This window comes from Lithobates pipiens, unplaced genomic scaffold (genome assembly GCF_037356315.1).
Source record: "Lithobates pipiens isolate NorthernLeopardFrog02 unplaced genomic scaffold, aLitPip1_a1.2 Scaffold_8, whole genome shotgun sequence".
In the NCBI taxonomy this organism is placed as follows: Eukaryota; Metazoa; Chordata; class Amphibia; order Anura; family Ranidae; genus Lithobates; species Lithobates pipiens.
This window is the reverse complement of record NW_027507903.1, coordinates 49896310-49920715: the sequence shown is the minus strand read 5'-3', so window position 1 is coordinate 49920715 and position 24406 is coordinate 49896310. Positions and strand designations below refer to the sequence as shown.

At 43.2% G+C, this 24406-nt stretch overlaps 1 protein-coding gene across 1 annotated transcript in view; it reads left to right on the top strand.

Moving 5' to 3' along the window:
* Nucleotides 1–24406, top strand: part of LOC143962683 (ADAMTS-like protein 5) — a 146550-nt gene that overhangs the window by 105985 nt on the left and 16159 nt on the right. The window contains exon 11 of the mRNA XM_077472047.1: nt 7904–8002. Within this exon, the coding sequence (XP_077328173.1) occupies nt 7904–8002 (99 nt within the window). The remainder of the gene's footprint in view (nt 1–7903; nt 8003–24406) is intronic.

Sequence of the window (24406 nt, the reverse complement as noted above, 5' to 3'; positions counted from 1 at the left end):
ACAAGGGCTAAGAGTTTTTGGCCAGGATTTTGGCAGTACACAAATGGGCTACATCTATAGCAAGAGCATTATTCAACTATTTGGTTCGAGCTCGGAACTCGAAGTCCGATCGGAATTCTCTACACATGATCGGAGTATATCCAATCGAACCAGTTTGTCGGAAAATATTTCCAGCAAGTTGGAAAATTTGGTCCGACGGATATTCAGACGGAAACAGTCCAATGCATACCACACACAGTCGGATTATCCGACAAAACGGTCCGATAGGACACATTCCGACGGATTCTCCGACCGTGTGTACAAGGGCTTAGGGGCTTCAGTCTCCTCATCTGAGTGAGTGGGCAGACCTAGTGTTCATAAACAGAATAAGTACAGTAATTAGACATATCATTAAAATACATATATATATATACAGTGCCTTGCGAAAGTTTTCGGCCCCCTGGAACTTTTCAACCTTTTGCCACATTTCAGGCTTCAAACATAAAGATATAAAATTTTAATTTTTTGTGAAGAATCACCAACAAGTGGGACACAATTGTGAAGTGGAACGAGATCTATTAGATTTTTGAAACTTTTTTAACTAATAAAAAAATGAAAAGTGGGGCGTGCAAAATTATTCGGCCCCCTTGCGTTAATACTTTGTAGAGCCACCTTTTGCTGCGATTACAGCTGCAAGTCGCTTGGGGTATGTCTCTATCAGTTTTGCACATCGAGAGACTGAAATTCTTGCCCATTCTTCCTTGCAAAACAGCTCGAGCTCAGTGAGGTTGGATGGAGAGCGTTTGTAAACAGCAGTTTTCAGCTCTTTCCACAGATTCTCGATTGGATTCAGGTCTGGACTTTGACTTGGCCATTCTAACACCTGGATACGTTTATTTGTGAACCATTTCTTTGTAGATTTTGCTGTATGTTTGGGATCATTGTCTTGTTGGAAGATAAATCTTTGCCCAGTTTCAGGTCTTTTGCAGACTCCAACAGGTTTTCATCCAGAATGGTCCTGTATTTGGCTGTATCCATCTTCCCCTCAATTTTAACCATCTTCCCTGTCCCTGCTGAAGAAAAGCAGGCCCAAACCATGATGCTGCCACCACCATGTTTGACAGTGGGGATGGTGTGTTGAGGGTGATGAGCTGTGTTGCTTTTATGCCAAACATATCGTTTTGCATTGTGGGCAAAAAGTTTGATTTTGGTTTCATCTGAACAGAGCACCTTCTTCCACATGTTTGGTGTGTCTCCCAGGTGGCTTGTGGCAAACTTTAGATGAGACTTTTTATGGATATCTTTGAGAAATGGCTTTCTTCTTGAAACTCTTCCATAAAGGCCAGATTTGTGCAGTGTACGACTGATTGTTGTCCTATGGACAGACTCTCCCACCTCAGCTGTAGTTCTCTGCAGTTCATCCAGAGTGATCATGGGCCTCTTGGCTGCATCTCTGATCAGTCTTCTCCTTGTCTGAGCTGAAAGTTTAGAGGGACGGCCAGGTCTTGGTAGATTTGCAGTGGTCTGATACTCCTTCCATTTCAAAATGATCGCTTGCACAGTGCTCCTTGGGATGTTTAAAGCTTGGGAAATCTTTTTGTATCCAAATCTGGCTTTAAACTTCTCCACAACAGTATTACGGACCTGCCTGGTGTGTTCCTTGGTCTTCATGATGCTCTCTGCGCTTTCAACAGAACCCTGAGACTATCACAGAGCAGGTGCATTTATACAGAGACTTAATTACACACAGGTGGATTCTATTTATCACCATCAGTCATTTAGGACAACATTGGACACTTCTGGAGTGAGTTTGCTGCCCTGAAAGTAAAGGGGCCGAATAATTTTGCACGCACCACTTTTCAGTTTTTTATTTGCTAAAAAAGTTTAAATTATCCAATAGATTTCGTTCCACTTCACAATTGTGTCCCACTTGTTGGTGATTCTTCACAAAAAATTAAAATTTTATATCTTTACGTTTGAAGCCTGAAATGTGGCAAAAGGTTGAAAAGTTCAAGGGGGGCGAATACTTTCGCAAGGCACTGTATACCCCTGAGGAACCCTTGAAATATAATGTCCCATTCTCAGGGAACCCCTGCTAAAAAGAATGATACCTAAAGTTCATGGTACATTAGCATGTTCAATAATTTGAAAAAAGTTTTAAATATGAAAACATTTTTCCTGTCCAGTGGCATAAAGGGGAAAATGCACACAAAAAAAAGGGCGGGGTTAGGAAGGAAGGGGTGTTACCTTGTGGATGCATCAGGTACATTTAAGCTAAGTGGAGACCATCAGCAGAGACCTATTTCATGGAAGCCGACCCATAAACATGTGTACCAAACAACCAACTTCAAGGCGATGTTAACTGAAATGCCTATTGGGGCTAATCCGAGGTTTGAAATGCACGTGTGCATTGAGGCCCAGCTGAGGTCTGATGTGCATGTGTATGTGCATTGGGGCTAATCTGAGGTCTGAAGTTATGGCTGACCTGAGATCTTTATATGTAGCTGTATGGTTATGTAGAATACTTGAGTTTAACTTTACATTAACAGTACAACTATGATTGCAAAAAATTGAAAACTACCTAAGGCTATGCCACTTTTGTTTACCTACACACCAGCTGTGTAATACTTATAGAAATGGCACTTGATGTGGAAAAGGTTGCTGATCCCTGCCTTACCTTATACTATACTAAGCTAGCATAGATGGATTATCTGAAAAAAAATCTGTACCTTTTTCAAATGTGAATTTAAATTTGAAGTTATTGTGGTTTTGATGGGTGGCGAGTCCACTCCTGGTCTCATTTCACTCTCCTCCCTTCTTTTTCACCATCATTCTTTTTTCTCGTAAACATATTTTTAAATTATATCTCAAGAAATTCCAAGACTCTCCTGTCATTGTTTTCCATTGTCATTGGCCTGTGGTTCTTATTAGGTTTCACCCTCCTGTTGTTTTCTGTTATGTGATTCAACTGATTTTTATGTACCATATTTCTTTTTCATACATCATGGGACACAGAGTCAGGCTAATGTTCATTACCTATTGGGTTATACTCCATCTCCAGGTGAATGGGCACTGGTAGACCAAAGGTCTTCAGACAGGAAGTGATCCCATATATAACCCCTCCCATACAGGAAGCACTTCAGTTTTTTCTCATTAAATAATTTTTATTTTTATAGATTACATTGAATTACAATAAATCAGTAAAGTAAGAAAATAAGATGAAGTCAAAACATACAGTAAAACTTCTTGTGTAAGCAAGAGTCAATAAAGTAAAGATAAAATTATAAAATTATAGATTATATAATAATGTATTGTGTTCGATTACTCACATTGAAAAATAAAATAAAATGCACAAGATAGAAATTAGATTACAAGTGTAAGAATAATAGCCAGAACACTTCAGTTTTTTACCAGTATCTGCAAGGTGGATGGCACGGTTTGTTTGAGCTCTCTGAGCTCCAGGTCTCATGTCCCACAAACGATTCTTAAATGATTCTAGGGATTGACAGATCGGATCTATTTGACACAGGCTTTATATGCTTAGATAAATGGTACCTGAGCCTCGCAAAGAAGACTCAAGATCCTGCGAGGTTTTGCCTGTAATTCAGCCTCCGGGCTCTGAACCCTGCAAAGTGGAATCCTGGACACTTCAGTGCTAAGGTATTCCTGCAGGGTGCTGTACAGGTCCAAGGGTGTGGACCCTAAACATGAAAAGGGTACCCAGTCCTTGAAGTTCCTCAAGTGACAGGAACCCACCGTGAAGGGTGAAGATTGTGCTCTTAGATTCTATGCTGCCCTGCGCCTAGACTGGTAAGTGAAAAACCTTTACTTATTGCGGGGTGTCCCAGTGATTGTAACAATCAGTCAAGCTAGCTAGAGGCTGGACACCTGTGTGCAGTGACCATACGGTCGAATTTTGGGCTAGCTGTGGGTGTTTGCAAAGTGTACTTTTTTTGCTTGTGTCTGGCTGTTCTTTAGCTGTATGATGGCACACATTTCGCCTTGGTTCACCGCCCTGAGTGCCGCTATGCTCGCTAGAGTGCCGCTATGCTTAGTTAGCAGTTTGTTTGTTTGGCGGCCATGGCACTCCTGGCTCTGTGCAGTAGCCTTTTATCTGAACGCACGAGGATTTGCGCCATACGCAAATACAGTCACCGGGGCCATGCATATGCGTGCGCATGCATGCAGGGAATGTTCTGTCGGGCACTCCTCTTATTTAAGCTATATAGGCCAAGCATACGGTGCTTCCTGAAGGCAGCTGTGGGACACACACCAGGCTCTGAACAGACACTTGCAGTGGTTAATTTTTTTTCTTACCCGGGTCATGTGAGTCACCAAGTGTTGCTTGGCAGGCTAAAGGTGCTTAGCAGGATTGTTGTATAGGGGCTTGGCGAGCCCTATTAAAGTGTCTCCCTTCTGAGGTGTTTTAATACTACACCCAAGTACTCTCTTTTTGTGGCTAGTAAATGTCTTCAAAAAAGAGGAGCGGGACTAACACTAGAGGGAAGGGCAAACCAATGTCGTCAGTAGTTCCTGATGAACCTAGTCGTATCCCTAGTTTTGTATCCCCTGAAAGACCAGAGGCTTCTGGGCAATCTGAGCTGCTGCGCCTATCTGGTATTGTGCCTGCAGTCAACGCTGCTGCTTCACCCTTTATCACTAAGGATGAACTGCCCTCGGCCCTAGCTGGGTTAGAGCACAGGATTGCTGGCATGATGGCCTCCATCCCGCAGGGTAGCAGGAAGCGTAACAGATCCCCCTCCCCGAAGCCTCCTAGTCTGGAGCAGAAATGGGTTGAGGATGGGAAAGAGCTTAAATCTCCGGACTCTGTGGAGGCCCCGGCAGATGGTATGCTTCCGAGCAATCTGGACAAGAAGATATCCAGTTGATGTCTACCTCTCAGTCACAGACGCTTTTGATCCTGACTCTGACTAAAATGGTTCTTTCTGCCTTTAAGTTACCTCTTGCAGAGGTGACTGAGCCCCCCTGGTCCTCTTTGGAATCCCCAAGGCCTCTTCAGGCTGCACAGGCTTTACCCCTACACCCCCTGTTGGAACCGGCGGTGTTTGCCGATTGGGAATATCCTGACAAGATTTTTGTTCCTCCTAAGAGGTTTTCCCTTTTATATCCCATGAATGAAAAGTTTGTTAAAAAATTGAGCATGCCAGCAGTAGATGCAGCAGTCTCTTCCTTAAACTAGAACTTAACTTGTCCGGTAGATAACGCACAGGGCTCGAAAGACCCTGTTGACAAGAAATTGGAGTCATTACTAAAGGCTTCCTTTTCATTGGCCAGTTCAGCTATTCAGCCAGCTGTTTCAGCAATTGGTATCTGCCAGTCTGTAAAGGTTCAGGTCAAATGGCCTGATAGGCCTAACCAGGAGGATGATCTGCCTGAAAGTAATGCCCTGTACGACTTTCCAATGGAAAATGTGCGATCGGATTTTGTTGTTGGAAAATCCGATCGTGTGTGGGCTCTATCAAACTTTTTCCGTCACACACAGTTTGAGAGCTGGTTCTAAAATTTTCCGACAACAAAATCTGATTGTTTAAATTCCTATCGTGTTTACACAATTCCGACAAACAAAGTGCCACGCATGCTCAGAATAAATTATGAGATGAAAGCAATTGGCTACTGCCCTCTTTATAGTCTCGTCTTGCATGTTTTAGGTCACCTCGTTCTGAACAATTGGATCTTCCGACAACTTTGTGCGACCGTGTGTATGCAAGACAAGTTTGGGCCAAAATCCGTCAGAAAAATCCGATGGATTTTGTCGTCAGAATGTCCGACCTTGTATACAGGGCATAAGACAGATATTGACGCCTTAAAGGATTCAATACAGCAGGTTTCTCGTTTTGGCTCTCATCTGTACATATGCACAAAAGCTTCTGGGTTAAGAACTGGTCAGCCGAGCTTCCTTGTAAAAAATTATTGGCAGGTTTCCCTTTTCATGGGGGAATGTTTTATTTGGTGATCATTTGGACAAATATATCCAAAGATTTCCAGAGGGAAGAGTACTCTACTTCCTGTGTGGAAAAGCACTAGACGTCCTCGATTAAAACCTCAGGGACTGCTTCCTCTCAGCATCAAGGCGGTTCTGCTGCCAACAGGGCAATAGGGCCAGGGGCAAGCTGCAGGGCCTGGGCCAGAAGAATCCCTGGGTCCAAGATTCTTCTAAACCCAGCACCCAGCCCTCTTTTTGAGGGGACGTTCCCACTGCATCGATTGGGGGAAGGCTGCTGCACTTTGCGTACATTCGGAGAACAATAATTCAGGACAAGTGGGTCACCTCAATTGTATCTCGTGGTTACAAGCTGGAGTTACAGGGTGTTCCCCCTCAGAGGTTTTTGAGATCCAGCGTTCTGTTGGATCCTCCAAAAAGAAACTTATTGCTTCAGGCACTACATCATCTAGTGCATCAAGGAGTGATTGTAGAAGTTCTGGTATCCGAAAGGGGCACAGGGTTTTACTCCACGTCGCCCCAATCTACTGTCTCAAGGTTCTATATCCCACCCCAATTTACAATCTCTAAATATGACAGCATGGCCATTGAAGCCAGTGTGTTAAAGGACCGTGGCATCTCTGGATCAGTAGTGTCTACCCTAGTGAATGCTAGAAAACCTATCACTAGGAAAACTTATCATAAGGTCTGGAAGACTTACATTGCTTGGTGTGAAGCCAGAAAATGGCATCCTCGGAAATACGTGATTGGGAGAATTCTCTTTTCTACAGTCAGCTGTGGAAATCAAATTGGCTTTGAGAACAATCAGAGATCGAGTTTCAGCTCCATCAATATTCTTCTAAAAGCCTCCCATTCACTGGTTCGAACCTTTATACAGGGGACAACTCGCTTACTTCCCCCCATTAGGTCACCTATGTGTCCTTGGGACTTGAACTTGGTGCGGTCTGTGTTACAGAAACAACCATTTGAACCTATCTAGGAAATTCCATTAGACTTACTGTCATGCAAGCCTGATGGCTATCACCTCGGCTAGAATGGTGTCGGAGTTGGTGGCCCCTTCATGCAGGGAACTGTACTTGATCCTTCACCATGCCAGGGATGTGTTACGACATGTCCCATCCTTTTTGCCAAAAGTGGTGTCGGCTTTTCATTTAAATCAGGACATTATTTTGCCTTCTTTTTTCTATCAGCCTAGTTCGGCAGAAGAGAGACAAATGCACTCCTTGGACATTGTCCAGGCATTCAAGCTTTATTTGTCTAGATCTGCGGAGATCCGTGGATCAGACCTCTTTTTTGTTTTACCAAAAGGATACAAGAAGGGGCAGGCAGCTTCCAAGGCTTCCATTGCCAATTGGGTCCGTCAATTGATCATTCAGGCCTATGGTCTGAAACGTAAAGCTCCTCCCTTTGGGATGAGAGCTCACTCTACCAGGGGTGTAGGAACCTCCTGGGCTTTTCGCCATCAGGTATCTGTGGCTCAGATTTGTAAGGCTGCTACCTGGTCTTCAGTGCATACGTTCACAAAATGTTATCAAGTGTATGTTCGAGCAGATGATGATTCAGCTTTTGTACTGTGGGCTGCCATATAAGTTCTGATGGCTATTGTTTGGCAGGGTGTCTCCCTCCCCTCAAGGGCATCCCAGTAGGTAATGAATATTAGCCTGACTCTGTGTCCCATGATGTACTCAAAGAAAAGGATTATAAAGATAAGTATGATGAAAAAGTCCTATTTTTTATCTTCCATTGGTTTACTGTATAAAGAATAAATGGAAAATATGGATTTTGGAATCTCACAGTTTTGAAATGCAAACAGATATGTAGGAGTATTATAGTGGTGAAGGGGAAATCACATGAACTAAGCCTTACCAAATCCTACTATCTGAATCTCTTGTCATATGGACTTGTAAGAGCAATAACCAAGTAAAGTATGAAATGCTAATTGTTTACCATTTGTATTGGTAGCTCTGAGGCCAACAACAATGAAGAACAGACCACACCAACCTCGGCTTGAAAGAGATAATATGGAGCTGAACCGTATTGAAGAATCTAGTAGAAAAGATGGTAATTGGTTTTCCTGTTATTGTTGTAATTCGGTCTATAAGCAGATCAATGTAGTGAGTCCATTCCAAATGAAAACCATAACTTAAAGACCTCAGGTCTGAGCAAACATCCTACTCTAAAAATAAATAAAGGGAAAACATTACTCACCCCCCCCCCCCCCCCCAATCCATAGCCTGTTATCCAGGGTTGTCCTCAATTTACATATACCCTTGCCCTAGCAGATCTACAGTGTTTTCCTGCAGTAATCTGCTGTGCCACTGCCATATGCATTGTCCCATGCCGCCATCTTTGTTCCTGATGCCATTGGGTACCTATTCCTGGTTTAGGCGGCTCAGCTTCCTGATGATTTGTGCCAGACGCACCATTCTCTGGCAGCTGTGAATGGAAAATTAAGCATTTTGGGATATGTGTTGTGAAATGTGTGGTGGAGACATCAACCTTGCCTAGAAGTAAGAAATGGCAGCCGGGGGGGGGGGGTGCAGAGTACACACATTAAAAAAAAAAAGTAAACAAATCAAGAACTGTGGATAGGGGAGGAGAGCAACCATGCCCATTGTGTTCACTCGTTGGGTGAAGGTCCATGTTAAGGTTTAACTAAAGGCAAAATGAGATATTTTTTAGTGTTGGATAGTGTGGAGAGGGATTAGAACACCTGTCTGCATTTTATTGTTGTCTGCATCCCTGTTAGGGAGATTCACCTCCTCTATTTATCCTGTTTACAATCCTTAACAAAAGTAAAAGAAAATTCCACATTTTGGGATGTCCTCAGAACACTAATAGAGGGGAAATAGTCAAATGGGGAAACTAGTTCTGTTGACAACAAGGGATTCCCTCACTTTGGAGGGATTTACTCTCTTTCTGTTGTGTCTGTGGAATAAAAAGGGAAGGGAAATTTCCCCAATGGGTCACAGATAGCAAAAAAGAAAAAAAAAAAAAAAAAAAAAGATGGCAGGGGTTATTGCTCTCGCTATACAAAATGGAAAAAAATAAGTTTTGGCTTTATCTCTCATTTTAAAAAGGACCTCCAGACTACCCCCCAAAAAACTAAAAGCAGCCACAAATACTGTAGCTGCTGACTTTTAATATAAGCAGCCTGTCCAAGGATCCAGCGATGTCTTCACCAGAGCTGATTCTTCAATCGGCTTTGGGTGAAGGTGTCGGTATCATAACTAAGGGAAACTGGTTTTCTACTGCACATACACGAGCCACGCTGTGCTTCAATGGTGCTGTAGTCCTCTGGGACCTGTGATTTGTACCAGAAGGCTGCAGGGGAAGGAGGGGGGGGGGGCGATCTTCCGGCTCAGATTGCCACGGCGCATCTGACCAGGATTGGGAGCGGGTACCTGTCAAAGCCAGGTACCCGCTCCCCCCCCCAAAAAAAAGTGGATGGGGGAGGATCCAAACAAGCAGAACTTCCTCTTTTTGGTGAAGTTCCTCTTTCAGCTAAAGCAACGTTTTTAATCGTCAGATGTGACGTTTAAAGCCATTCTCTGAAGGTAGTATGTCAAATAATGTAAAATAATGTTTAGTTGTATGCGGCCATGCCATTTAGAGTAATTCAAAGTGGAAAATCAGCCCTTTCAGTACAATTACGTCGTTTTAAACTCTCTGTTTAATGCGGATTCGACTTTGGTCATTGTATGTTGTGTTGAAATACTAAATATCTGCTTTTTGAACTGACCTTCACCTGGCAAAATGTTAATGTAAAATATATTTTTCAGGAATGTACTTATTGCTTTTTTTGTTTCTTAAAACCAATCCAAAGGGGTCCAGACGGATGATTAGAAATATTCAGTGTTTTTTTTTTGTTTTTTGTTTTTTTTTAATGTCAGTGGCTTTAGAAGACCTCCTGTTGTTTTTTGGAATTCTACAGAACAAAGAGGAAATGAGACTTAAAAAAAAAATGTTTAGTTTATTAATCTATGATTAAACCTCTTTATAGTTGTATCCAAGCAGAAAGAATTCTCGCTACACTCACTGAGATGTGTAACCGCCTTCATGGTCTGGTTCTGCATTGATTATGACATGGGTGTAAAGTTTTTGTTTTTCTCCTCGCATGAACTCACAATCCTTAGCTTGTCTTTCCATCATGGGACGGGCTTCATGATATCCTGATCTACACCTTGACTCATCATATAGGTGTGAAGAAAGGTGAAGCTGGCTTGCAGGAAAGGAGTGTATCACAGAATACAACAAATAAATGACTTTAGAGAGTGTAAGACCAGACATGTCATACTCTCATTAGGGTGTGTGTTAAATTAATATGACTAAATTATTAAAGTGTATATATATACATAAAACCTTTTTTTCCAGTTTTGAATAGAGAAAGTATAAATTATACCCCAATAGGGAAATTCACCATTCATACTGACAATTATGCCGCGTACACACGATCAAACAATCCGGTGGAAAAGTCCGGCAAACTCAAGTCCGCCAAACAATCCCCCCGTGTGTAGCCTCCGGCATACTTTTTTGACCCGAAAGTACGGCGGACTTAGAATGCCGTGTTGCACACCAATCTTCCCGCCGGACTCGCATTTCGGCGGACAATCCGGCCGTGTGTGTGCCAGTCCGCCGTACTTTTGAAATGAGCGGACTTTTCCCGCCCGGAGAAAAGTCCGCCCATTTCGAGCGGGTCTCCAGGTAGGCAAGGCCTGCGAAGGAGACGTCGCTGGCCCCGCCGCCTGGTATGGACTTAAAGGGGGAACCCCAACGCCGAAAAAAATCGGCGTGGGGGTCCCCCCCAAGTCCACAACAGACCCTTGTCCAAGCACGCTACCCGGCCGGCCAGGAAAGGGCTCGCGCCCCCCCCCTGAGCCGTACCAGGCCGCGTGCCCTCAACATGGGGGGTGCCTTGGGGAAGGGGGGGCCGCGCGGCCCCCCCACCCCAAAGCACCTTGTCCCCATGTTGATGAGGACAAGGGCCTCTTCCCGACAACCCTGGCCGTTGGTTGTCGGGGTCTGCGGGCAGGGGGCTTATCGGAATCCGGGAGCCCCCTTTAATAAGGGGGCCCCCGGATACCGGCCCCCCACCCTATGTGAATGAGTATGGGGTACAATGTACCCCTACCCATTCACCTGTAAAATAAAAGTACAAAAAAAACACAACACACGAGATAAAATACTTTATTGCACAGCTCCGGGGGTCTTCCGTCTTCGGGGGTCTTCTCGCCGGACTCCTCCGCTATCTTCTTGTAGCTCTTTTGCTAGCGGAGGAGTCCGGCTTTCTTCCTCGCCGCCACCCTCTTCTTCCGACTTCGGGGGTCTTGTCCCCCTCTTCGGTTCTTCTGCCGGGCCACCGCGCCTTCTTATAGCTCTTTTACAGGCGGTGGCCCGGTCTTCTGTCCCCGCCGCCTTCCGTTCTTCTTCCACGGCGTTGGGGTTCCCCTTTAAGTCCATACCAGGCGGCGGGGCCAGCGACGTCTCCTTCGCGGGCCCCGCCTACCTGGAGACGCGCTCGAAATGAGCGGACTTTCCTCTGCGTGTGTGGGCAAGTCCGTTCATTTCAAAAGTAGGGCGGATAGTATGGCGGACTTAGTACGCCGTATTAGTCCGCTGAAAAAGTGCCGTGTGTGGGCAAGTAGCCCGTTCGGAAAGTCCGACGGACAGTCTGGCGGAAGTCCGCCAGACTAAGTACGTCGGACATACCGCTATGTGTGTACGCGGCTTTATTGTCTCCTAGAAATAATGTAAGGAAAAATACAAAATTTTAGAGTTTTCCCCCCCAAAAAAAGGTTAGACCCTTGTTATAAGGACAACTGTCAAGAGAAATCCCCTTCACTTTTGAAGATTTCCTTTAATTTACTATTGCATCTCTGAGGTAGGAAATGAAGGAAACATTTTCAAGGGTATACAGACAGCAAAAAACTTCCAGGGGTCTTAATCGTACATATCATGGCACTTCAGAACTTACCAGTGTGTTAAAGAGTGCCACTTACAATATTTAATCCCAGAAAAAAAAGCCGTTTGAGAGGTCCTCATGCCCAAAAATAGGTGTGCCAAGTTTGTAGCATCATATTTAAAATGACTTGAGGCTGTAATTCATGCCAAAGGTGCTTCAACAAAGTATTGAGCAAAGGCTGTGATTACTTATGTACATGTTTATATATATATATATATATATATATATATATATATATATATATATATATATATATATATATATATATATATATATATATATAAATCTGCAAAGATGTTAAACAAACTTCTTTCACATTGTCATTATGGGGTATTGTTTGTAGAATTTTGAGGAAAATAATGAATTTATTCAATTTTGAAATAAGGCTGTAACCTAACAAAATGTAGAAAAAGTGAACAATAGGGCACTGTTCCTCCAGCTAATAGCAAATGTGATGTTTACTCCCACTGATGCCAGAAACATTTCCACTTTCACTGGCCACAATCTGCCTGAAAAATAACCAACTGGCCCTTTGCTTAGAAAGTTTGGAGACCCCTGTTCTAGAGAAATGAATGTATCAAGAGCTATAACTCTGGGAGCTGTCCAAGGTGAAAATGAGACTTGGTTTGCAGTATCATAATGCAATAAAAAATGAAGCTTTCCATCCTGTGTTTAAAGAGAGGCCTATACCTAGTTTGAACAAGATGCTGTTTATCTTTCCTTTCTTACATATGTTTATTGCCAGGTAGCCACACTTATTTTTACTCTAGTATGTTTATCAACCCCTTCCCATCTGCTCTATAGCAAAAAGACAGCTACAGGCCGGGCTTAAAATGCCGGAAGGGCATTCATGGACGTCCTCTTGTGCTCGCGCAGCCCACACCACCCTTTGAGGCATGCAGGCGGCAAGCTCTGTAATCATTGAGTCCTTCAGGTTCAGCTGACCACAGATCGGGGTAAAGGTCCAATCACAGTGGCTCTTTACCACGTGATTAGCAGGCAGCCAATGACAGCTGATAACACAATGTAAACAGAAGCTGGTTATCGGCTTTTTTCCCCTCACACTGACAGTAACAAACTATGAAAATTTTTATTTATTTTTTCCAAAATTTTTGGTCTTTTTTTGTTTAGCAAAAAAAAAAGAAAGCGGTGATTAGATACAACCAAAAAAAGCTCTATTAGTGTGAAAAAAAATTATAAAAATTTTCATATGGGTAAAGCATTGCATGACTGCACAATTGTCATTCAAAATACGACAGTGCTGAAAGCTGGAATTTGGCCTGGGCAGGAAGGGGTTAAAACTGCCCAGTAAGCAAGTGCTTAATATTGCTGCTGTCACCTTCTGTTCTTCTCAGAATCAATCTGATGTCTTTCCTTGTCAGACTTGATTTTTGTGGTGGCTACATGCACAAGTGGAGCCTCTATGGAGCCCCATCATAGACATGGCAATGTGCTTATTACCCCCCTTGGACTATCGATGTACAGTATGTCAAGCCACTCTGTGTACAGGCAGAACAGTGGCTTCTGTTGAAAATGTATTCCATCAACCTTTCCTCCCCACCAGACTATAAATTACATTTATTGCTGCCAGTGATTTGTATCACAGAATCGCAGAAGTCAATGAAACTCCCACACGCATGCACGTAATACATACACCCAAATACTCATGGCACATGTAGTCCCATGATTAGTGCATCTGGGAGTGATTGTGCATGTGCACACTAACTGAAAGTTTGGGGAAGCAATGCACCCATTTGAAAGAGTGGAGGACACTTGCAAAAAAAAATGTAGCAGAGTAGATAGAAAATAAGGAAAATGCTGCACATAGTAAATGGGTTAATTGGTGAATGTTGGGTTTATTACTGCTTTAAAGAGGACCACTACTAACCAAGCTGTGCCCAAAAATAGAAAGCAGAAGGTAAAGGTACTCTAAGCTTCCTGATTATCTTTTCTCATTTACTGACGTATCATGTCTTGTTCTTCACTGCCTCGCTGTATGAAGGTGGTCCTCTTGGTAGAGACAGGGCTTTGCTTCCTCTTGTCAGGGCTAACCCCTGATTACTGGTGGTCTAATGCAGTGTTTCTCAACTCCAGTCCTCAAGGCGCCCCAGCAGGTCATGTTTTCAGGGTTTCCCTCAGATGAAACGGCTGTGGTAATTCCTAAAGCAGTGAAACTGATCAAATCACCTGTGCAAATTAATGGAAAGCTTTAAAACATGACCTGTTGAGGTGCTCATGAGGACTGGAGTTGAGAAACATTGATATAATGACTGACTGGATGAATATATTTAAGAAATGGCAGGAGCAGTTGAGAAAGCCCAGACTCAGACTGAATTAAGGTCAGGCTCAGCTCAGACTGGTTTGCAGGTTCTCAGGTACAGCTTCCTGTGTAGCACACTTGTGGCATCACCAACTCTCACTCCAAACCTAGTAAGACTGGTAAATCTGTTAAGTCAAATGCAGCAGTGCCTTAGATCTTACACTGCAGCTATTTACTCAAGGCACAGGAAGTGCACTACTACAAAGGAAACTAAAGTGTTAGTTCACCTTTACCAAAAAAAAATAAAAACTGCCTATGCAGGTAAGGTGCGCTTGTAGACTAAACCAACTTGTGCAGCTCGAACCAAATAGTTGAATAATGCCCTTTCTATAGATGTAGCCCATTTGCGCACTGCCAAAATCCTGCCCAAAAACTCTTGGAGATGGAATCCTCCCATTCTGCATTGTTGCTAAGATGTTGCTAAGACACTCCCAGTCAATTCATGCCCCTTTGTATGCGCTCTCTCCTCCCGTCACAGTAGCTCTGAGCTCAGAAATGCTGCGATGGAGGAGATAGTGAACCACATATGTGTGGGGGTTTGAGAGCTTGCTCCTGTGATAGTGAAGGTGAACATTAATGACTGAGAGTGTCTTAGCAATGTTCTACCAACCAGGCAGGTTGGATTGATGTCATCTATGGGAGTTTCTTGACCAGGCTTCAGGAAGTAACGGCCTACACCTGTACCAGGGCATTATCAAACTTTAGTCAAAGCTGCACAATTTTGTTTTTATTTATAAGCCACTCCTTATCTGTTTAGGCAGCTTTTTAGTAAAGGTGAACTAATCCTTTATCTTTTGAGGTATGAGCAACATTTCTGAATGTTCCATATAAAAGATAGTGTGTTATATCAGAGCTGCGCTAAGCTGACAGCAAATCACAGTGACAAAAACAAAAAAAGAACATACAATGTAATGAGTCCACATGAATAGGTATAAATTCTTCTTTAAAAGTTCATTAATAGACATCTATCACCAGTGGGAACATGAAGCCTCCTTGTGCAAAAGCCTCCACCTCTAGTAATTAAGAGCGTTTACCAGATAATGTCGACTCTCCATCTCTAGAGAGGTCTAATGAGCCCTGAACATAACCCTCAGCGAGATCACTCAGGCACTGATTAGGGGTACACTCCTATGGATATCAGGACCAATGGTCTTCCTCCAGATCAACCTCCCCTAAACAGAGTAGCAAATGAAAACTCTTGTTGTTAAGAAAGACCCCAAGAATCTTCTGCATCCAACACACTTCCAGATGTGCCTGGTGCCTAGTCCTTCACATAATTTTGAGGTTCTACCGGCTGGTCTCTAAATCACAATGAGTGCTGGCTTTGGCAGTTGTCACTGAAAGAGTTGTTCCCATTGGAAGATATCTCCATACCTCCTGAGCTGGTGACATCTGTACAATTTTAGGTCTCCATTCACTTTCTATTCCATTGACAGTAGTTCCCTTGCAGCTCTAGCAGACACAAACGGTCTGTTCCCCCAGGCTCAAGCCATATAAGATAGGAAATGTAGTCTTCTCTGCACATATAGCAGAATGCTTAAGATGTCCTTCAGTTATATCGAAGAGCTATATTGGCAAAACAGTGCTTTTCAATTACAGTTAGACATAAACTAAACAAGTGATATTTTCACCTATCACTTGAGCAATGTAACCTCTTATGAGCACTTCATGTCTACCAGTTTGAAGTCCTTGTTTTGTGAAGGAGATAATTCCCAACAAGTGGTTAACCAGTATATAGAAAGACGTTAAAACTGCCTCGGTAGTTTAGGCCTGGGGGTTATGTGCTCCTAGTCTGATCCTGTTCTTAACAGATTAAGATATTAATAAATGTGTTTTATCATGCCCTGATGCTAACAGGATAGTTTACTTATCAAACTCAGTGACTAGAAACGTGGGACTGATTTTCCAAAAATATCCTAAAGGTTCCCGCTGTTGTCTTCAGTAAACATCCATTGCCTGATGCTGAATTCAGACTACAGAATAGCTTATTAGTATTATTTTAAAATTACATTTTGGTTCTGTAGTATAGTGTAGAATTATGTGGCTAATAGGCATAGAGCTTGGCATGTGTTCCATGTTTTGCATATGTTATGGTTGTTATTTTTTTAAGTATATCTAAACCCAAATATTCAGTTTGGCATTGTGACCAGGACTATAAGCAAGGAAAAACCCCAAATTTTGAGTTGTCAATGTAACAGCAATAGAAAGGAAATCTTCAATGGGGGGCAACTGGGCCTTTTGAAGAGATTTCCCCTCATTTTCTGTTGTGTCTACAAGACAGGAAATTAAGAGAGATTCCTCAAATGGGACACAGATGCCAAGAAAACATGACCAGGGTTTTACCCACTGCCCGCTCTAGCCCTCCAGCCAAAAACGAATTAACCCCCTTCCTGCCCAGGCCCATTTTAAGATTTCAGCGCTTTCACACTTCGAATGACAATTGCGCAGTCGTACTACACTGTACCCATATGACATTTTTAGCATTTTCACACTAGAGCTTTCTTTTGGTGGTATTTCATCACTACTGTGTTTTTTATTTTTTGCTAAATAAACAAAAAAAGACCCTAAATTTGGGAAAAAACAAAAAAAAGTCATAGTTTGTTATAAAATTTTGCAAACAGGTAACTTTTCTCCTTCACTGATGGGCACTGATGAGGCTGCACTGATGGGTGCTGATAAGGAAGCACTGATGAGGCTGCACTGATACCCTCCCAGAACCAACCGTGCTGTAGACGTAATTCGGCTGTAGCACGGGCAGAAAGTGGTTAAAATCCCATATTTTCGGTCACCAGAAAGGAAAAGAGGAGAAGTCTTCCCCTGTTCTGGTGAACCTGGGGCAACTAGGGATTCCGTCACTTTGGAGGGATTTTCTCTCACTTCCCGTTTTGACTATGGGATGGGAAAAGATGGGGAAAAAAACAATAGTGGTTATACCTTTCCATTACTCTATCCAAAATGAAAAAAAGATTTGCCTTTTCTACATTTAGGGTTTCTTAATTGTCAGACAAGTGCAATTGATAAAAAATGGGACCTATAGTTTACCATGCATCTTTAAGCTCAGGTCATATTTAACACCTGACAAATTGGCCTTACCTGTAACTCCCTACATTTGGTGGCAATTTTTATTACTATTTAGGTTTTGTATAGTGCCAAAAACGTTACAAAGTATAGGGAGACAGTACGTTTACAATGCAATTAAATTCAAGAGAATTATGGGGGCCCTGCTCCAGAGAGCTTACAATCTAAAAATGCTCTCTTGTATAGTCTCTATGGTCTTATGTACTGTATATCATTGCATTTCATGGACATTGGAAAAACAGCATATTTAAAAAGACAAATAATATCTGTAGCAATAAATGTCTAACTGACTTATTCTTCAATACTGCTAGGACTGTAGTTACCACTGTGGCACCTATAGGTCCGTGTTTAGGACAGCAGGAGTGTCCCAGGCTAACTTTACATAGTGTTTGTCCAGTCCTTGTTTCCTTAAAGTGGGAGTAAACTCCCATACATGACCTTTACCTATAGGTAAGCCTTACTATAGGCTTACCTATAGGTATAGTAAATATCTCCTATTCATAATACTTTTTTATGCAACTTCAAGTTTAATAAAATACAATTGATTCAAACGTGTACCATTTAGGATGTCACTAGCACATGTGCTCTGAAGGAATGGCATACTGTGCCATTCCATCAGAGTCCTGTGCCATGAACGGCGGCTCCCACATGTACGTGTGGGAGTGACGTTCATCGTGGCCACTCACACAGCCGGAGTCCGCAAACCTTTAAAGGAGACCGGGTGAAGATGGAAGCGCCTGCTGGATGGCTTCGGTCCAAGGTAAGTTTCACATAATGTGCTAGTATGCAAAATACTTTACCATGCGGGATTTAAAAACAAAACAAAAAAAGATGTGTTTTACTACCACTTTAGATAAATGACACATTGATGCCGAAAGAAAATGCTTGTTCTTTGGATGTATGGGTTGATTTATTGACTAGTTACAAAATGTATAGAAGGATATCCTGCTCTCTGTGGTTCCTCCTGCTGAACCCTATGCCACCACAGGACACAGCGGTAATTTAGATGTCACTGCAGACCCTGCCACTGAGTGCAAATCCATCTAAATCTGCTAGTGCATCCAACAATACCCTCTCCCGAGACTGTCAATGTTGCAGTCCATAGGTGTCTCCATTGTTCCTCCAGTGGAGTGGAGACACCATAGGATAGGAAGTGTTAGTGAACCCTTTGCCACTACAAGACATAGTGGGGACTTGGGTGTCAGCAAATCATGCCACTGAATGCAGTGGGGGACCAAGAAAGTGAAACTCCTGGTAGCATTGCATTATGAAAGGTCTTTGGGTGGTGGTTTCTCTACATTACAAAGGAATTTGATAATGCAGGTAGTGGGAGAGATGAGTATTTACAGTCTCCATTCTAGAGGACAATTTTTTGACAATTATTTTTTAGCAACAGACTCGCTTTAAGCCATTTATTTTACATATATTTAAAATAAACCAAATAGGTGGTAAGTTTGCTAAATTAATAATCATAAAATTACCGTATATACTCGAGTATAGGTCGATCCGAATATAAGCCGAGGCCCCTAATTTACCACAAAAAAAATGGGAAAACTTATTGACTCGTGTATAAGCCGAGGGTGAGACATGCCTGTCCATCCCTGTGTGTCCATCCCTGTGTGTCCATCCCTGTGTGTCCAGCCCTGTGTGTCCAGCCCTGTGTGTCCAGCCCTGTGTGTCCAGCCCTGTGTGTGCAGCCCTGTGTGTGCAGCCCTGTGTGTCCAGCCCTGTGTGTCCAGCCCTGTGTGTGCAGCCCTGTGTGTCCAGCCTACCTGTGTCCCGAGCCTGTGTCCCGAGCCTGTGTCCTTCTGCACATACGGCGGCCATGCCAGGATCGCCGCACCTCTTCTCGTCTGTGACAGACGGCGGCCATTCCACTGTTCAAAAGCCGCGCCTCCGTCTGTGATAGGCGGAACACTCAATTTCCCAGCAGTCTGTGTTCCGCCTATCACGGACATCCTCTCATCCTCGTCCGTAGTATGAGGATGAGCGGATGTCCGTGATAGGCGGACCACTGACTGCTGGGAAATTGAGTGTTCCGCCTATCACAGACAGGGAGGCGCGGCTTTTGAATAGTGGAATGGCCGCCGTCTGTCTGCTCGACATGCTGATCGGGTAGACAGACGGCGGTGACTCGAGTATAAGCCGAGGGGGGCACTTTCAGCCTAAAAAAAGAGGCTGAAAATCTCGGCTTATACTCGAGTATATACGGTATGTTGCGCTCAGAGCCCTACATAGCATCTAGCACATCTATAGACATATATAGACTTAATTGAAATCGAGAAATAAGTGCAGAGCTTAAAATAAATTTAAAGTAAGAATACAACATCCAAAATTAATCTTTTGTGAAAAAATAATAGTAATATATGCCATATCAGAAGAAAACACCACTGTGAACCATAAAAAAAGTAAGTCTGTGATAAAACAGTCGAAAATAAGAACACTCCAGCGAGGAGAGGGAGCGTTCCTCTTCTTCATATAGATAGTCGTGAGACAATCTTCAGAGGAAAGCTCCCATCGATGTTTATCATCACCGAGGTAGGGGGCAAATCCGCGCTTGCCAGCCCAAGTGGACTCCCTATACCTGAGGTATGGAGTCAAACTCGCTTGATGTATGTAATTTTTTACAAAAAAAAATCTGAAAAGTGTGACGTGCATTTGTATTCACCCCAGTGAGTCAATACTTTATAGAACCACCTTTCACTGCAATTACAGCTGCAAGGGAAAGGATTCTGGTGGTAGGGGACTCAATTCTTAGGACAGAGAGGCCAATCTGTAACAAAGACCTGAAGCGTCGAACAGTATGTTGTCTACCGGGCGCTCGGGTTCGGCACATCATGGATCTGGTGGACAGATTACTGGGAGGGGCTGGGACGTTGGCACCAATGACAAAGTCAGAGGCAGATGGAGTGTCCTAAAGAATGATTTTAGGGACTTAAGAGCTAAATTGAGGAAAAGGACCTCCAAGGTAGTATTCTCAGCAATACTACCGGTAAATCGAGCCACACCAGAAAGGCAGAGGGAAATTAGGGAAGTAAACAAGTGGCAGAAGAACTGGTGTAGTAAGGAGGGGTTTGGGTTCCTGGAGGACTGGGCCAACTTCTCAGTCGATAACCGGTACTATAGAAGGGACGGACTGCATCTAAATGAGGAGGGTGCAGATCAGCTGGGAATGAAGATGGCTGAAAAGTTAGAGCGGTGTTTAAACTAGGTGATGGGGGGGAGGGTGCAGAGGTAGAGATAGTCAGTGCGGAACATATTCCAAGGGTAGTATTGGGGGCATTAGTGGTAGGTTGACCAAAGTACATAAACCCAAGGTAAGTATAGTAGCAAGTCCTAGTTGCAATCTCGTAACACCCAATAAGAGGATAATATGTGACCGATCTAAACTACATGGCATGTTCACTAATGCCAGATTCTCCCACCTGAGTTTTGAATCTCTGCAGCTCCTCCAGAGTTACCATGAGCCTCTAGGCTGCTTCTCTGATTAATGCTCCTTTACCCGGCATGTCCGTTTAGGTGGATGGCCATATCTTGGTAGGTTTACAGTTATGCCATACTCTTTCCATTTTTGGATGATGGATTTAACAGTGCTCCATGAGATGTTCAAAGCTTGGGAATTTTTTTTATAGCCTAATCCTGCTTTAAACTTCTTCACAACTTTATTCCTGACCTGTCTATGGTCCTGTGGTGTTTATGATGCTGTTTGTTTACTAAGGTTCTCTAACAAACCTCTGAGGGCTTATTAGAACAGCTGAATTTATATTGAGATTGCATTACACACAGGTGGACTCTATTTACAAATTAGGTGACTTCTGAAGGCAATTGGTTCCACTACATTTTAGTTAGGGGTATCAGAGTAAAAGGGTCTGAATACAAATGCACTCCACACTTTTCAGATATCTAAAATTTGAAAACAATTTATCTTTTGCCTTCTACTTCAGTTATGTGCCACTTTGTGTTGGTCTATCACATAAAATCCAAAAATACATTTACGTTTTTGCTTGTAACATAACAAAATGTGGAAGATTTCAAGTCACTTTTTGAAGGCACTGTACATCAAGCGACTTTGACTCCATAGCTCAGTTATATGGAGTCCACTTACTCTCCTAGCCCTCCCATTTTTGAACACTAGGTGAACTATCTTATTGGAGAGTTGTTTGATGTGGTACCATTTGGGGTGATGTCCCTTGGAGATGAGATGACCCCATGTCGATTGGACGCCCTTACATACATCAAGCAAGTTTGTCATACCTCAGCTATAGGGAATCCACTTGCACTGGTAAGGGTGGAGTTGCCCCCATACCTTGGTGATGATAAACACTGATGGGCACTTTTCTCTGAAGATTGTCTCACGACTATCTATATGAAGAAGAGGAACTTTCCCACTCCTCACTGGAGTGTTCTTTTATCACACAGTGTTATTTTACTTTTTTATGTTTCACAGTGGTATTTTCTTCTGATATGGCATATATTACCTTTATTTTTTCACATAAGATTCATTTTGTATGTTGTATTCTAACTTTAAATAAATTTTAAGCGCTGTACTTAGTTCTCGATTTCAATGACTACAGTATAGCAACAGATGAGTTGATGTTAAATAAACTAGTAGACAGATGGGCTGGCTGTCGGTCAACTCACATCCAGATCTCCATATGTTCCAATTGTTGTGCTGTACAGTATGTGGGGATTGCGTGAGATTTCAGGGGGAGTTGTGGGTCCCATAGTGACGTCAGTGAAAGGACGAGCCAGCACCAATGTTAGGGGACTGTTTAGACTAGAGACCACAAGCAGAGTTGCTGAATTAAGACCAGAACTTCTCTGCAGAAAGATGGGACACAGATGCAAAAGATCGATAGAATATAATGTAACTGTGTTATGATAATGGTCTTACATTAGCTGGCAAGAGTTGACATGACCACAGGTTCACTTTACCACTTGACCTCCAGAAGATTTACCCCTCTTCATGACCAGGCTGTTTTTTGCAATGCGACACTGTGTGACTTTTACTGACAATTTATGCGGTCGTGCGACACTGTACCCAAATAAAATTTGTAATTTTTAGCTCAAATAAAGCTTTCTTTTGGTGGTATTTGATCACCACTAGGGATGAGCCGAACACCCCCCGGTTCGGTTCGCACCAGAACTTTCGAACAGACCCCAAATTCGTACGAACGTTAGAACCCCATTGAAGTCTATGGGACTCGAACGTTTGAAATTAAAAGTGCTAATTTTAACGGCTAATATGCAAGATACTGTCCTAAAAAGGGTTTGGGGACATGGCTCCTGCCCCAGGGGACATGGGTCAATGCCTAAAATGTTTTTAAAAATGGCCGTTTTGGCGGGAGCACTGATTTTAATGACGATTAAAGTGGAAAAAAAGTGAAATATTCCTTTAAATATGTTGCCTGGGGGGTGTCTGTAGTATGCCTGTGAAGTGCCACGTGTTTCCCGTGTTTAGAACAGTCCCTGCACAAAATGACATTTAACGGAAATAACGTAATTTAAAGCTGCTTGCGGTTTTAATGTTATATCTGGTTCCTGCAATATGGTTGAAAATCATTGAGAAAAATGGCATGGGTAGCCCTCCCTGCCCATTACCAGCCCCTTTGGGTCTTGTACACATATTAAGGGGAACCCTGTACCCATATTAAAAAAAGGAAATGCGTGTGGCCCCCAGGCTCTATATACTCAGAACAGCAGTATACAGGCGGTGCAAACAAGACAGGGACTGTGTAGGTTTGTTGTGTTAAGTTGAATCTGTTTGTAATTTTCAACTGGTACATTTTTAAAGTGTAGCTCCAGTCAAAAAAACTATTTTTAAGCTTTTTGGAAAACATAGGGAAGGGTTATCACCCCTGTATAATTTGTTTTGTCGTCCATCTTTTTTCATCTCACTTGCTGTTGTCTCCTTGCGTTTGCAAGTAGGAGATGTTTGGAAGTTGGATGTTTGAAAGTAGGGGCCTGCCCTATATGCTCTGCAGAAATGGCGGAACAAGGTGTTGGTTTTGCCACAACATTGTAAGCCCTGAAAGTGACTCTTGGTAGGCGCTGGAGCACCCTGCTGTGAACGATTATATCAAATCACATGCGATCTCTGTGCGATGCGATTTCAGCCATACAGATAGTATCGCTGAATTCGCATTGCATCTGGCCCAAACTCGTACAGGATCCTTTTTTTGGTCCGCAGCAGAATCGGATCGCATGGGCGTTCACACCATGCGATTAGATTCCTGTCAGAGTTTGCAGATCGCACTGCCATATGCGAACTGATTCGAGGTGTCATTAACTTTCAACTGACACTCCCAGCAGTTCGCATAGGGCAGTATGAACTGCTGCCGGGAGACATGCGATGCGGGAACCCGCAGTGGATTCGCAGCGTTCCCGCATCGCAGCAGTGTGCACCTAACCTCAGTCTTGATGTTAAAGCCAAAAACAAAAATGTATTATATTGAAGTACTAATTCTTAAATGTGGTGGCTGCAATGCTTTTATAGACTTTTTTTCCATTTATTTTCACCTGGTGATCTGGACAATAAGTCTGCTATTTTTCAACTTCCTTTGACAGACCAAGATGCCCAGCAAAAGTGTCAGTTTGAAGTTTCAAACAAAAAAAAAAATACTGTGTATACAATGATCAACTTGGATTAGGTTATATGAAGTCTTTATCCCGTGGTAGGGGAGGTACCGTATTCATTTTGTGACTTCTTATTCTCAACAGTAGGGATGAGCTTCGTGTTCGAGTCGAACGTACGTTCGACTCGAACATTGGCCGTTCGGCCGTTCGGCGAATTCCGAACGTTTTGGCCGTTCGCGTCAAAATTCGAGTGACGCGCGCGCGGACCACAATGCACTGCGTTGGCGCAGTGCATTGCTGCCCGATGATTGGCCAAGCATGCACTGTGACCCCGCATGCTTGGCCAATCGCAGCGCCGGCAGCGAGGAGAGCCATGATTGGCCACAGGCATCCTGCCTGTGGCCAATCATAGCTCAGGCTGTGTAGTGCACGCCCCACACTATATAAGGCCGCCTTTAAGGCGGCCTCCTGTAGTGTGTTACTTTGCATCTGAAGCAGTGGGTGTTCTGTGTACCTTCAACACAGTACA